The sequence below is a fragment of the Xiphophorus maculatus genome, chromosome 20, assembly GCF_002775205.1.
Source record: "Xiphophorus maculatus strain JP 163 A chromosome 20, X_maculatus-5.0-male, whole genome shotgun sequence".
NCBI lineage: Eukaryota > Metazoa > Chordata > Actinopteri > Cyprinodontiformes > Poeciliidae > Xiphophorus > Xiphophorus maculatus.
In genome coordinates this window covers 5,641,451-5,655,737 of record NC_036462.1, presented here as the reverse complement: position 1 = coordinate 5,655,737, position 14,287 = coordinate 5,641,451, and the positions used below count along the sequence as shown (strand labels likewise).

Here is a 14,287-nt window from a genome sequence, read left to right as displayed (position 1 = left end):
GACCCCCACTGATGAAAGCGTTTGAAGTTTCCGCTGGTCCAGATTCCGTTCATCATACTGTTGATAAATGCCAGAGGTCAGGGGTCAAATCATTTCTGAATGTTTCTGTTTGGAGCAGCAACATTCAGTTCGATCTGTCAAAGCTTCGGTGAAATAATGAAGCTCTGAACGGCGATTGCTGGTTCCCGTTAGAGTTTGAGCTCTATGTTGATTCGTTTCTTTATTTCAGTTCATCTCCGTCGGACTCAGCAGGTTTTGATTCTTTTACTGTTTTCATTCATTTTCAGTTAAATAAACTTATATTCCTCTAGATAAAAATATAATGAATTAAATCTGTTTCTGTAAGGTTTGTTTTGCAGTGGCTGCCTGACTGCTGAAGGTATCCTGATGAAGCTCATTTTACACTCCGTTACATTCTCCTACTACTCTCCGGTTTCATTTATATGCTGCTATTTCAGCTTTTAACTTTTTGTTTTGGTTCGGTTGAAGTGAACTCTGGTTCGGTTTGAATGCACATGTGAATGTCAAGCAGTTAGTGGACTGTAGAAGCCTGTGTGCGTCTAACAGGCGCTTAATCCAGATCTCTCATTAATCGAATCTTCCTCGGTCAGAAGGAATAAGGCGACTCCAACGGTGCAGCTCAGAAGTTTATTGATGTTTCATGTGTGTGTGTGTGTGGTTATTAGGAAACAGAAAATCAATAAAGGTACATATTAATAGCCATGTGAGCAAAAAATAGCTACACGTAGATACAGGACGAAAATGACCTGCAGCACCACAGAAATCCACCGGAGGGCGCCACAACACCACAAATGAACAGTCAGGTAAATGCAACAAATGACAAAAACCGTCAGAACACATGAAATGAACGGTAATTCCCTCATATACTAATACAATAACAATATGTATCTGGCAAAGTATAGTATATAACCTGAGCTATTATAAGTAAACGCCTGCATTGTCGGCAGCCAGAGAAACACGAGGACGCCATCACCTCCTGGGCCAACAACCGACACAAACACAAATATCGGACATAAAACTGCACACTTACATCATAAAAACGCACACAGGTTTCATACACGAAAGACCAAAGAAAGATTGATGGTGGATGTCCGGGATGGCACTTCCACGCCACCGAGCCACGCAGAAGCACAGAAAAACAACCTGCTTAGCTACGTACGATTAGAACTACCAAAGAACAGATGCATCTTGGGTAATGCAGTGCCAAACAAACAGACGGACTTTTAACATGGACTACAGCGCAGGTAGTAAATACAACCAAAGCTAACGTGTTAGCCTAGCGCTAGCAGGAGAAATCCTCCAACACCAAAATCTGACGCCTCCATCTTGTTTCCATCTGGTGAAGAAGGAAGTTGTTCTCAGCGTCTTCAGAGGTTTGTGTGTCGTTTCCTTCAGTGGTTCTTGGTGCAGCGCCCCTACAGGCCAGGAGGGGAACAGGTTGGTTTGACTCGGAGAACCACAGCAGCTGGAGGAGGAGCAGATGATGGAGTTCTGGTTCCAGTGGAACCGGGTCGACCGGACCATCAGGAGGAAAACATCCCAACTATTTCTGGCTTTAAAACCGGCTCAGCGCATATAAAAAGTGTTGTTGTTTGTCTGTTTCCTCTGAGGAAGGCAGAACCTGGATGAAGCAGATATGCAGCCAGTTTTCCAGCCTGTCCTTCTGCTACAGCATGACGTGTGAACCCTGAAGGTGTGCTGCAGCCTCAGAGTGCTGCAGCAGGCCGCCGGCGGCTGATATATCTGCTCTGACAGGCCTTAAACAACAGCAGAGGAAGATAAGTGAGGTCGGCGTGAAATATGATTAAAGCACAGCAAACGGCACATCTCCTCCTCCGCCCACACCGAGTGGCCCACTTCACCAGAACCGCAGAAAATGGACAATAAGGCGGAGCAGGAAGTTCTGACAGGAAGTGACCTCAGGATTAACTGGATGAACCGACTCTGACCTCCTGACCTCCAGAAGTCTGAAGGAGAAACTCCAGCCATGATCTCAGCTTTAAACCCGGAGTCAGACAGTAATCACACCAACATGAGGCTTTTCAGGCTCCTTAAAGCGAAAACTGTAAATAATCAGAAACCGTAGAAATAACTCATATTAGCGGCTTCCTCTGGTTTCTGCTTCCTGTTCGCCACAAACACGTTGGCGCCATTTTAAAGTTACCCAGTCAAAAATTAACAGCAATAATTTCTGTTATTTAGCCATCAAGACAAAAAATGGGGGTTAATTTTTCAGTCATGTTTTCACCATGTTGTTCATTCATATTTAGTTTACACATGAATATTTAACTTGTTAACTAAATGACCTGTATTTATGTAGCTCTTTTTCAAGTCCAGAGAACATCAAGTTACTTAGTTTGAATCTGAACATTTAGTTTGAAGCTATTCTCCGTATTAAAGCGTTTCTGTTTCTCCATGTTGATTCTTCTTCCCCTCAGATTCGGTCAGTAAGCCTGGATTCGTTCCTGCCTGCAGCCTCCGGTGACCTCTGACCCCAGACCAGCCTGCGTTCCTCAGAGGAAGCCGCCTGTAGATTAATGAGCCGGCGCTCCTTCGTATCCATTCAGCCGTTTGTTTTTATGACCTGTTGTTCTCCGCTAACTCCACAGGCTGCAGCAGCCGAGGAAATTAAAGACGCGGCACTTTGTGAAGCATGAAATTGTATCTGGGGGAGATGAAGCTGCAGGAGGGTTTTAGTCTAATGCAGGGGAGAAATCCCCACCAGCAAGCTGTAATTAACAGGTTTTAAGAAACAGGAAACACTGCATTTGCTTAACATTTGCATTAATGAGGCCAAATTCAGAGATGAAAACCTGCAGGAGGCGTTAATGTCGGCCAGAAATCCTCGTTCTGCATTTTAATCAACAGAGAAACGGGAAGCTGAGCGACGGGGCGCCGCCAGAGGTCATGTGACCCGGAGCGTTTTACATCCAGGTCACGGGGTGAAGCTCCAGCTGGTTCTGGTTCTGGGTGTGAAATTAGGTTCAAACATTATTTTTAATTTGTTTCTTTGACAGAAAACAGATTTTTAAATTTCAGTTAAACATAGATGTAGAATATCTAGATGTTTTCTGCTCACTGAACTAGATTATCTTCCATGACCTTAAAAGGACTTCCTGCTTGGAATTGGAACTTCCTAGAGTTAAACCTGAACACCGAGGTCCCGGTTCTGGTTCTGATCCGAAACTCTGAACTGGAACCATCAGCAGTACTCACATCACTCATGTTCAATGGTTACCAGTTTCTTACTGGTTACCAGTTACCATTCACCTGTCTGTTATTGGCTGCCTGTTGCCAGTTTCCACTCAGCTGTTGTATTTGGCGATTTCTGATCGTTTTTCCTGTTTCTCTCTTCAGCAGCTGCTGGTTGGTCCTGTGTCTCTCTGAGCCGGTCGCCAGGTATTCCTGTCGGTCCGGCAGGTCGGTTCCTCTCTCTCTGGTTCCTGTCGGTCCGGCGGGTCGGTTCCTCTCTCTCTGGTTCCTGTTGGGTCGGTTCCTCTCTCTGGTTCCTGTTTTGTAGTCGGATCGGGGAGGCAGAGGATCAGACGTGAGCTCGGTTCCTCTCAGCGTGGCGTCGCTCTGAGCGGCGGAGGAAGCGTTGATGTTCAGGATGAAGCTGCAGCTGATCGATGTGATCGAGGACCTGAAGGCCTCAGGAGGTTTCAGGGCAACAGGAGGCTGAGATAACAGCTGCTGATGATCATGATGTTCATCCACACTGCAAAAACACTCAGTGTTACCAAGTATTGTATCGTAATACACTTAAAATAAGGAAAAATGAACTTATGAGTAACTTTTCAGAAAGAAATAGGATTTTGTGTTTTATGTAAACAATCCTTGAGTATTGATTTAGTTTTATTTCCACTGACAGATTATTTCACTTATAACAGGAAAAATGTTTGGTAAGTGAAGTAATCTGCCAGTGGAAAAATAACTTTTCATCAATATTAAGGAGTTAATGACTTACAAAAAGCTCATAAGTCTTTCTGAAAAGTTACTTGTAAGTTAGTTTTGTCATATTTGAGGTGAATTAAGACATTTGCTCTAGAAACTAAAAAAGAAATATGGTAAGACTTTTGTGTTTTTGCAGAACAAACTGTTCGGATTTGTGTTTTCTAGTTAATCTAGTCACAGAGTTGCCTTGTCTACCCCGACTGTCCCCGGCCGTCTCCCGTTCCCCTGACTGTCCCCTGTTCCCCTGACTGTCCCCAGCCGTCTCCTGTTCCCCTAACTGTCCCCTGTTCCCCTGACTGTTCCCGGCCGTCTCCCATTCCCCTGACTGTCCCTGGCTGTCTCCCATTCCCCTGACTGTCCCCGGCCATCTCCCGTTCCCCTGACTGTCCCCAGACGTCTCCTGTTCCCCTGACTGTCCCCGGCCGTCTCCTGTTCCCCTGTCTGTCCCCGGCCATCTCCTGTTCCCCTGACTGTCCCCTGTTCCTCTGACTGTTCCCGGCCATTTCCTGTTCCCTTGACTGTCCCCTGTTCCCCTGACTGTCCCCTGTTCCCCTGACTGTTCCCGGCCGTCCCCTGTTCCCCTGATTGTCCCTGACTGTCCCCTGTTCCCCTGACTGTTCCTGGCGGTCTCCCGTTCCCCCGACTGTCCCCTGTTCCCCTGATTGTCCCATTTTCCCCTGATTGTCCCCGGCCATACCCTGTTCCCCTGACTGTCCCCGGTCGTCTCCTGTTCCCCTGACTATCCCTGGCAGTCTCCTGAATATTTATAATATTCCTGTTAAAGACTCTGTCACCGATCTCGGCATAAAGATCAACAAAAATCCAAATTGTAGAAGTGCTCTGAACTTTAACCCCATTATAGAAAATGTACAAAAGAAACTAAATTCTTGGCTACAAATAGATTTATCAATTCAAGGAAGGATTTTGTTAGCAGAAGCAGAAGGTATATCCCGTTTAACTCATCCAGCTTCGTCTCTTTCTGTAAATAAACTGACATCTTTGATAAAATGCTTTACAGATTTGTATGGAAAAAGTAGAATTCATTATATCAGAAAATCAATCTTTATGAACTCATATGAACTCTGTGGCCTCAATTTTCTTAATTTTTCAACCTTTAACAATACTTTCAAAATAAATTGGATTAAACAGTTTCTTAAAAATTCATCCTCAGTCTGGAATTTTATACCTAACTATTTATTTTCAAAACTTGGTGGCCTTAATTTTATTCTCCTTTGCAACTACAACGCTGAAAAACTCACCATAAAGTTTCATAATTTCCACAAACAAATGCTTCTTTCCTGCTCTCTAATTTACAAACACAATTTTTCGCCCCACCGATATCATATTTGGAGCAATGGAGTCATTCTGTACAAACATAAATATTTATTCTTGGAAAATTGGTTTGAACATGAAATCATCTTAGTTCAGCAGCTTTCAGTCCTGACGGCGTCTTAATGTTTTATTCTGAACTTCTAGAAACGTTTGGTTTCCCATCCCACTAAGGAACGGGCTCTTGTTTTTGATGGTGTTATAAAGCTTTTTAAATCTTAGACCTGCTGACACTAATGTTGGTGGAAAAACACTAGTTTTTCCACCAACATTAGTGAAGCGAAGGAACAACCGTGATGTTTGTGCCTTATTCCAGAAGAACATGGTCTCTGTTTCTAATGTTTTATCTTATTGGAATAATTTTGCCTCCAACCTGAACTGGGAAAAAATCTGGTGTCTTCCATCTAAATATTTGATTATTAAAAAGATCAAAGAAGTGTCTTTTAAGACGATCCATCGTTTTTATCCCTGCAAGTTTTTCCTTTAACGATACAAAAGAGAAACTGACGCGAACTGTTCATTCTGCCAACTCTATGAAGAAAATCTCTGTCATTTATTCTGCTCTTGTTGTTTCTCATGTATTTTCTGACAAGACATTAGTACCTTTATTTCCCAAACAATTCTTGATGACTTTTCTCTCACTTATGTAGAAATGTTGTTTGGATTCTTCTCTTATCCCACTAATAAAACAAAACAATTTTATATTATCAATCTAATTTTATTAGTCGCCAAATATCATGTACATAAATCTAAATTCTCAAATCAGAAACCTCGTTTTTCAGCCTTTACAGAGGAATTCAAACAACACATCAAATTTCTCCAGTATTCAAAAAATAGAAAAGCCATAAAGACAATGGATATGTGCTCTCACTTTAACATCTTTCTGAGTTAACTTTTTATTTATACATTTACTTTTCGTTTCGTTCATGTTTCAGTCTGTTTACATATAAACATGGTTATGTAGGCTGCAGTGTGTGTGTAAGCAGATAAATGGCTAAAAGAGAAAGAGGAAAAGACAGAACCCGTAGAACTGCCGCATTTCCTAATTTCTTGTTTTAGTTTTTCTCACACTGTAAATTATTACATGTTCTTCTGTCTCCATATCCAAACCTCACAACGAAGGAAGAAAAGTGAAACGGATGAACCTGATGGAGCCGGTGGGTTCAGGGAATCATGCAGAATAAATGATCGGAACCTCAGAGCGGGTTCTGACCCAGATGGGAAGGGATTCTTCTCTGACTCGGTTTGGGATCCAGAAGGTTCTGAAGAGATTCTTTACCTCCAACAGCAGACGATCATCTGCTGACTGAGCCGATCAGTGAGCAGCTCCCAGAATCCTCCACTTCCAATCTGATCAGCAGGAAAGGTCAGAGGTCAGAGGTCAGCGCTGCTCTGACCTGCAGCTTCATTTCGTTTTCAATCTGCTGAATCCAGCAGCTCCTACACTGTAAATACAAAATTATTTAATTGAAAATAGTAAATATTTAATCACTTTTCAAACTATCAACTCTTTTAGTAAGTTAAATTTCTCCAACTCTGGATTCATTTGGAGATTTTTTGATGATTGTGTCTTTGTTCTGTTAAATCCTTCGATTCAATAATGCATCCAAGTACAAAAGCTTTACTTTAGTTTTTTCTTTTCTGCAGCCAGTATTATAGAAAGTAACTCCAACAATATATATATATATATATATATATATATATATATATATATATATATATATATATATATATATATATATATATATAAGGACAGCACAGAGGCCCTCATCCTGGCCGCCCAGGAACAGGCCCTAAACACCAGAGCAATAGAGGCCCAGATCTACCACACCAGACAAGACCCAAGGTGCAGGCTGTGCAAGGAGGCCCCTGAGACAGTCCAGCACATAACAGCAGGGTGCAAGATACTGGCAGGGAAAGCGTACATGGAACGACATAACCAAGTTGCAGGCATAGTGTACAGAAACATCTGTGCAGAATATGGACTGGAAACCCCGAGATCAAAGTGGGAAACACCCCCAAAGGTGGCGGAGAACGCCAGAGCTAAGATCCTGTGGGACTTCCAGATCCAGACAGACAAAATGGTAATGGCGAACCAACCAGACATTGTCGTAGTGGATAAACAACAGAGGAAAGCCGTTGTGATAGATGTAGCAATACCAAGCGACTGCAACATCAGGAAAAAGGAGCACGAGAAACTAGAGAAATACCAGGGCCTCAGGGAGGAACTGGAGAGGGCCTGGAAGGTGAAGACCACAGTGGTGCCTGTGGTCATCGGGGCCCTCGGGGCAGTCACCCCCAAACTGGACCAATGGCTACAACAGATCCCAGGAACAACATCAGACATCTCAGTCCAGAAATGTGCAGTCCTTGGCACAGCCAAGATACTGCGCAGAACCCTCAAGCTCCCAGGCCTCTGGTAGAGGACCCGAGCTCAGAGGATAAGAACCACCCGCGGTGGGTGAGAAGGGATTTTTTTTTTTTTTTAATATATATATACTGTATATAACTTTTTATTTATTTTGTTGTGACATTATTTGGTTATGTTCTGTCTCTTGTCCATTTATTTTTGTTCATTCTCTAATCAAATTGGTTATTTGATGTTTTGTAAATAAATGTTTGTTCTGTAATGTTATACACACTAATTGGTGAATAAATTTTAAAAATTAACCCTGCTAATTTGGTAACATACATCAATGAACAAATAAATCCACAATAATTACATTGAAAAATAACAATAACAGAAAAAATCCCTGCATAAATAATGATGGTACAAAGAAAAAGATATTTCAGGATTCCATGATGAATTATTGAATCATAACAGATTAAAACGTTTCCATCTCAGGTTGTAATCTGGGTTTAGTTTTGTCCTTTAATCAGAGCTTTTTAATTGTGAGCTCACATGGTGATAATCCCAGAACACATTTCTGGTTAAAACACACCTGGATCAACCGGATTGGGCCTTTCCAGGTTGAAGCCTCACAGAGAAACCGTTTCAGGCCTGAACAGGTTTTACAGCCTGAACCTGTTCAGCTGCTGAAGCCCCGCCCCCTTCCTGACTCACCTGAGATGAACCAGAAAGTGGTCTGAGAGAAATCAGCTCTGTCTGCAGAAAGCTTCAGGATTCAAAGGTAGGTAACATTTATGATTTATTGACACTTGTTTCTGTTTAAAGGCTAAATTTGAACCTTAATATCTGAATAAGCTTCGGCACAGATACGATCCCATCTTTATTTGCAGATGAAATAAAAGTTTAACAGAAAAAACTCTGAAACATCAGAAACTGAGCTGGTAAAAATATCACAAGAATAACAACTTCACATGAGGTTTTTATTTATTTATTTAACATCTTTATGAGAACATTTTGGAATATTTCTGGACGTCTGGACCTGAAGTCCAACAGAAAACGAGGAAGAAAATCCAGGAAGTTGATATTTACAAGATCCAAAAAATGTCGTTTGGTCTCCTGACGTTACTCAGTCTCTACTCCAAAAAGTTTTCTTTTCTTTTCAAGAATTCAAAAGGAGCTTAATGAGATACAGGAAACTCTATGAATTATCTGACAATGAAAAATTAACAGCAGTGATTTATTTTATTTAGCTTGTCTTAAAAATGGGTGTTCATGTCTACATTTAGAAATGTCAGACTGCCAAGCTAAATATTTAGTTTCTAATCCTCCTTCATTTTTCTTTGTTGCCACAACAGAAAGCAGTCGGTGTGATAAAATGTCTTCTGGATTACAGATATGTCAGACTCTCATTCACTCTCAGCTCAGACTGTTTATTTCTCACATCGTTATCTGATTTTGAATGTAAATAAATAGACTTTAAAGATCTGAAACATTAGTTAGATTTCTGCAACACATAATGTTGATCAGAGCATAGTCACTGTTTACATTATTATGGCCTTAGTGATGAAGAAAATGGTCTTTTAATTTGAAAATTAGTCATAGCTAATCTCCTCTGGAGGCGGGTCTGCAGTGGACGGATGAATAAAACTAATAAAACCTTTAAGAAGTCAGAGGGGAGCCGTGACTGACTGACTTTCTGTGTTTCCAGATTCACTCAGAGACAAAATGGCTTCCAGATCAGAGGAGGATCTCTGCTGTCCAGTCTGTCAGGACGTCTTTATGGATCCGGTTGTTCTGTCATGTAGCCACAGCTTCTGTAAGGAATGTCTGAAGAACTGGTGGAGAGAGAAACCAGCAAGAGAGTGTCCAGTTTGTAAGAGGAAATCTTCAAAGGCGGAACCACCTTGTAATCTGGTTCTGAAGAACCTGTGTGAATCATTCCTACAGCAGAGAAACCAAAACGTTTCAGAGAGTCTCTGCAGTCTGCACTCTGAGAAACTCAAACTCTTCTGTCTGGACCACCTGGAACCAATTTGCTCCATCTGCAGAGATTCAAAAAAACACTCCAGCCACAGATTCACACCCATCGATGAAGCTGCTCAGCAACACAGAGAGAATCTGAAAACATCTCTGGAACTTTTAAAGAAGAAACTGGAGCTGAAGAAGGAAGTTAAAGAGGAGTTTGATCAGACAGCAGAACACAGGAAGGTCCAGGCCCGACACACAGAGAGGCAGATTGTTGAGCAGTTTAAGAAGCTTCATCAGTTTCTAGCAGAGGAAGAGGAGGCCAGGCTGGCTGCACTGAGGGAGGAAGAGGAGCAGAAGAGAGGGATGATGAAGGAGAAGATGGAGGCTCTGAGCAGAGAGATAGCAGCTCTTTCAGACACAGTCAGAGCCACAGAGGAGGAGCTGAGAGCTGAAGACGTCTCATTCCTGCACAACTACAAGGCTGCAGTGGAAAGAGTCCAGCGCTGCCCCCTGCTGGAGGATCCACAGCTGCCCTCAGGAGCTCTGATAGACCAGGCCAAACATCTGGGCAACCTGGCCTTCAACATCTGGAGCAACATGAAGAACATGGTGACCTACACTCCTCTGGTTCTGGACCCAAACACGGCTCATCCAGAACTCATCCTGTCTGACGATCTGAGCAGTTTGATGTTTGCAGAGCAGCAGCAGCTTCCTGATAATCCGGAGCGGTTGGATAAATGCCGTTTGGTTCTGAGTTCAGAAGGTTTCAGCTCAGGGATCCACAGCTGGGACGTCGATGTCGGAGTCGGTGGGACCTGGAGACTCGGTGTGTTATCAGAGTCTGGAGGGAGGAAGAACTACATCACCTCTGCTTTATGGGAGATCTGGTTTAGTGAAGGGAAACATTACAGCTGGTCTCCAGGAGTTCCTCTTACTGTTCTCCCAGAGCAGAAACAGATCCGGAAGATCCGAGTGGATCTGGACTGGGACGGAGGGAATCTGTCCTTCTCTGATCTGGATACTAACACACACATACACACCTTCACACACACTTTCAGAGACAGGATGTTTCCTCACTTTGGCACAGAGAATAAAATACAGATTTTACCTGTGAAGTTCTCAGTAACAGGAGCGAAGCAACAAAGTGACCTTTGACCTGAGCCTCCAGAGCCACATAAAGCCGGTTCCAGAGTGGGTCTCTAGCAGCTGCAGAACATTTCCAGGACCAGAGGACTAAAGTCTCAGATCAGAGAAACTCATCCAGGCTTTAGTTTCTCTTTAGTGGCTTTGATTCCTGCAGCAGCGTCTTCACAGGTCTGATTGACAACCCAACGGTCCAGAACGCTGCTGCTGGAGTTCTGACTAGAACCAGGAGGGTAGAGCACTGCTTGGTTACCTTTAATTCAGGATAACTGGAACATTTATTAATATTATTAACGATGATTATTGTTGATGATCGGATTTGTCAAAATGTAAATGTTTGGTGATTGTTGCTTTACTACTGATACTAGTTCTCATCAACATTAAGGAATTATTGGGTTAAAACAGGCTTCTATATGTTGTTGAAAATGTACTTGTAAATTAGTTTTGTCATATTTTCCAGGTATTAAAATATCTGCATTAAAAACTGGACCAAAATACTTGGAAAGGTTTTGTTTTTCAGTGCAGTAAAACTGATTATGTCTGATGTTTTTATCATATGAAGCACTTTGAAACGCCTCGTTTCTGAAACTTGCTAAGTTGATCAACTTGACTTGCATCGTTCTGTGTTCTCCAGCAGCTGATACACACACACACCTCAGTGTTTGGATCAGTCCGGTTCCGCCTGGATCCAGCTGATTCCAGCTCCTCAGGGTCAGCGTGTTCCGGCCCATTCTTCCTGTTTGTCCCCAGAATAAAGGCGGGAGGCAGCGAGGTAATAACTGGACGAGTTAAATTGGTTTCCATTGACTCCTGCTATCTCCCAGGAGGAGCTCATCAGGCGGAGAGCCGCCGATGCTGCAGCAGAGCAATAGCGTCCCGTTCCCGCCCTGGAGCCGCCTGATGGCATCGATAACCGTCCGGGTCTTTTCTCCTCTCCTAATTGCCTCGCCACCGTGCCGGCCTTATCTCAAATAAAAGGTTCAAACACTGAAATATTTGTCATCACATTTTTCTGTAAGAAATCAGAGATAAGAGGCAGCCGGAGCGGATCAGCACTTTAACTGTCCGAAGCGCAGCGATGATTGAAACAACCTGACGTTTCTCTGCACCAACCAACTGGGAGGAAAACTCCAGATTCCCAGTCCGGTTGTTCTGGGTCCACTGGAACCAGCTGAGGAAACAGAGGACTTTTCCTTTTCACTAAAACTCAACTTGTTCACAGAAATGAACAGGAAGTAGATTTTTCTCTCACCGTTGGATGGATATGAAAATCCAGTTATTGTGTTTTTTTTGTTGTCTAACTATACATTTCTATAAACAGAAATGTATAGTTATTAAGACAGACAAAAATAAAAGAAATATATTTATAAAATATGAATTCATGCAGTGGGTGAAGCGAGGCCCAATGTGACATTCAGTTCAGACCAGAAAAAGTTTCTAAATACAAACAAATTTCTGATGGATCCTAATACTAATAATCAATCCATTCATCCTCTGTAAGTTTTATGAAATTGTTTGAATTTCCTGCATTATTTACTGAAGTGATTTGTGATTTTTTGTAATGTCTGAATTTCGGGCTAGGTTCTGGAGGCGAGTCCAGTTCTGTGGTTCCGGTGTGTTGGACCTGGTTCCTCCTGATGTGAGTTTTTCCAGCCGAGTGTTTGAGGAAAAACGCGGCTCTGTGGGCCGGAATGGAGTCGTTGACAGCCGCTCATAAATGTTTCTAGAAATCAGAGCTGAGCGTTCAGCTGAGAGGAAAACATGTAGAAAAAATAACAAATGCTTTTATTTCATGTTAATACATTCTCAGACAACACCACAGAATAGTTGCATGAGTGGCCAAATGTAAATCTCTCCCACAACATTGGCACAGAAGCAGCAAGGGCAACAGGAAAATACCAGGTACAAACAGTAGAAAACATACATGCTTTCTTTTTAAATATATATACTCAACTTCCTCTGTTTCCCAGAGCTTCTCCGGGAAAATCCAAGTTCTGCAGAAAGTATCGGAGGAACCAACAGTGAAGAACAGGAACCAAAGAAAAGAACGTTACATTTCAGAGCAGACGTGTGGAATCAGCTGTGCTTCGACAATTTCATTATTTTCAACTTTTTTTCTGATTCAGTTTCAACATCGAACATATCAGGCATGCATCGACAATCTCCACAGCAGCAGTCCATGAAATCACCAGGTTCTTCAGGGACGGTGGGACAAACGGACGCTCCCTCTGCAGAAACACACCGAGGGCGTCGCTGTGACGGGAAACCTTCCTTAAAGGAAAACTTCCAATAAAACCTTAAATCAGTTTGGCTTAGTGGTAACAACCAGCTGACAGATTCCTAACCAACCAGGATCTGAAAACAACTAAAGTACAAAGAAAACATTTCTGATTTTCTAACCGCTGGGAAACGTTCACCGATCATCTCCATCCCAGAAAACCGCATCACTTTGGAGACGATCAGGGATTGGCTGAGGAAGCAGGCGGTCGTCTTCTGGCTAGCTGCTGGTTACCAAACCAACCCGGGTCTCCTGGTCCGGACGGGTTCTGGTGAAACGTGCCAGAACCTGCGTGTCACCAGAACTGCGTTGAAGAAGAGCCAAGCTTTCAGACCAGACAGGAAAGTGAAAACTTCTGAACCCGTCATGGATCGGCTAAAGTGGGCGGTACTAAGGTCAGGCTGAGATGTGACGACTCCTAAAGATGATGTCATACCTCACATCATGATTGGTCACCTGCTGCTTGATGCTCTCTAGCCAGCATCCAGGCTAGAGAGCATTAAGCTAACGCCACCGGGCCGCTCAGAACCGTTCTGCCGGTCCTCCAGCCGTTGGTGACGTTTCCATGTTGGAGTCCAGTCAGAAGCGAAGCAGCTTGGCACTGTGAACCCGGCGTTGGACCAGCAGTTATCCTGATGACCTCTGCTCCACATTCACTCAGCTTCTCCATTTCTCCACACTGGCAGTGGTGGGCACTGCTAGCTAAACAGATAGCTGCGCTAACCCTAAAGAGCTAATCATTATCATTACTTCTGCTAATTCTAAGCTGCTACGCCAACAAAGTATTTAGCAGAAGCTAATGCTAACGTGCTAACTTGAATAAAAAGCACAATTTACATGTTCTATAATGCCCTTAAATATTGTCTTTATGTTTGTATCTTGTTCTGTTGTGTCCATGTTTAGCTTTGCTTTTGTATGTTTCTTATTTTAAATGAAGTTATCAGAAAGAGAAAAAAACATGAACGAATCATCTGCTGTTATCCAGAAAAAACGACTGAGGTGAAGCTAAGTGTGCTAAACATTTTCAAAGTTAGAATAAACACCAAGATGTTAAACTACGGCAGTGGTTCCCAAAGTGCGGGGCGCGCCCCCTAGGGGTGGCGCGGGAAGCGGTATGAATGAATGAAAAAACAAAAAACAGTTACACAAAAGTGTTTCAAGGTAAAGAAGATCTGTAGTTTGTTTTGTTGCAACCTGAAGTGTGAAATAAACTTCAGTGGAGTTTGGAAACAAAATGTGTGTTT

At 42.8% G+C, this 14,287-nt stretch overlaps 1 protein-coding gene across 1 annotated transcript; it reads left to right on the top strand.

The window, feature by feature from the left end:
- The first annotated feature begins 8,385 nt into the window (after positions 1–8,385).
- LOC102220035 (nuclear factor 7, ovary-like) lies at positions 8,386–11,823 on the top strand. Its single transcript, XM_023325139.1, has 2 exons — positions 8,386–8,435; positions 9,363–11,823. The coding sequence occupies exon 2, from the start codon at positions 9,380–9,382 to the stop codon at positions 10,775–10,777; it is 1,398 nt and encodes a 465-aa protein (XP_023180907.1). The 5' UTR covers positions 8,386–8,435; positions 9,363–9,379; the 3' UTR covers positions 10,778–11,823.
- The last annotated feature ends 2,464 nt before the right edge of the window (positions 11,824–14,287 follow it).

What these genes read in the sequence shown, in the direction of transcription:
- LOC102220035 (XM_023325139.1), top strand. Translation starts at nt 9,380, where the DNA reads ATGGCTTCCAGATCAGAGGAGGATCTCTGCTGTCCAGTCTGTCAGGAC.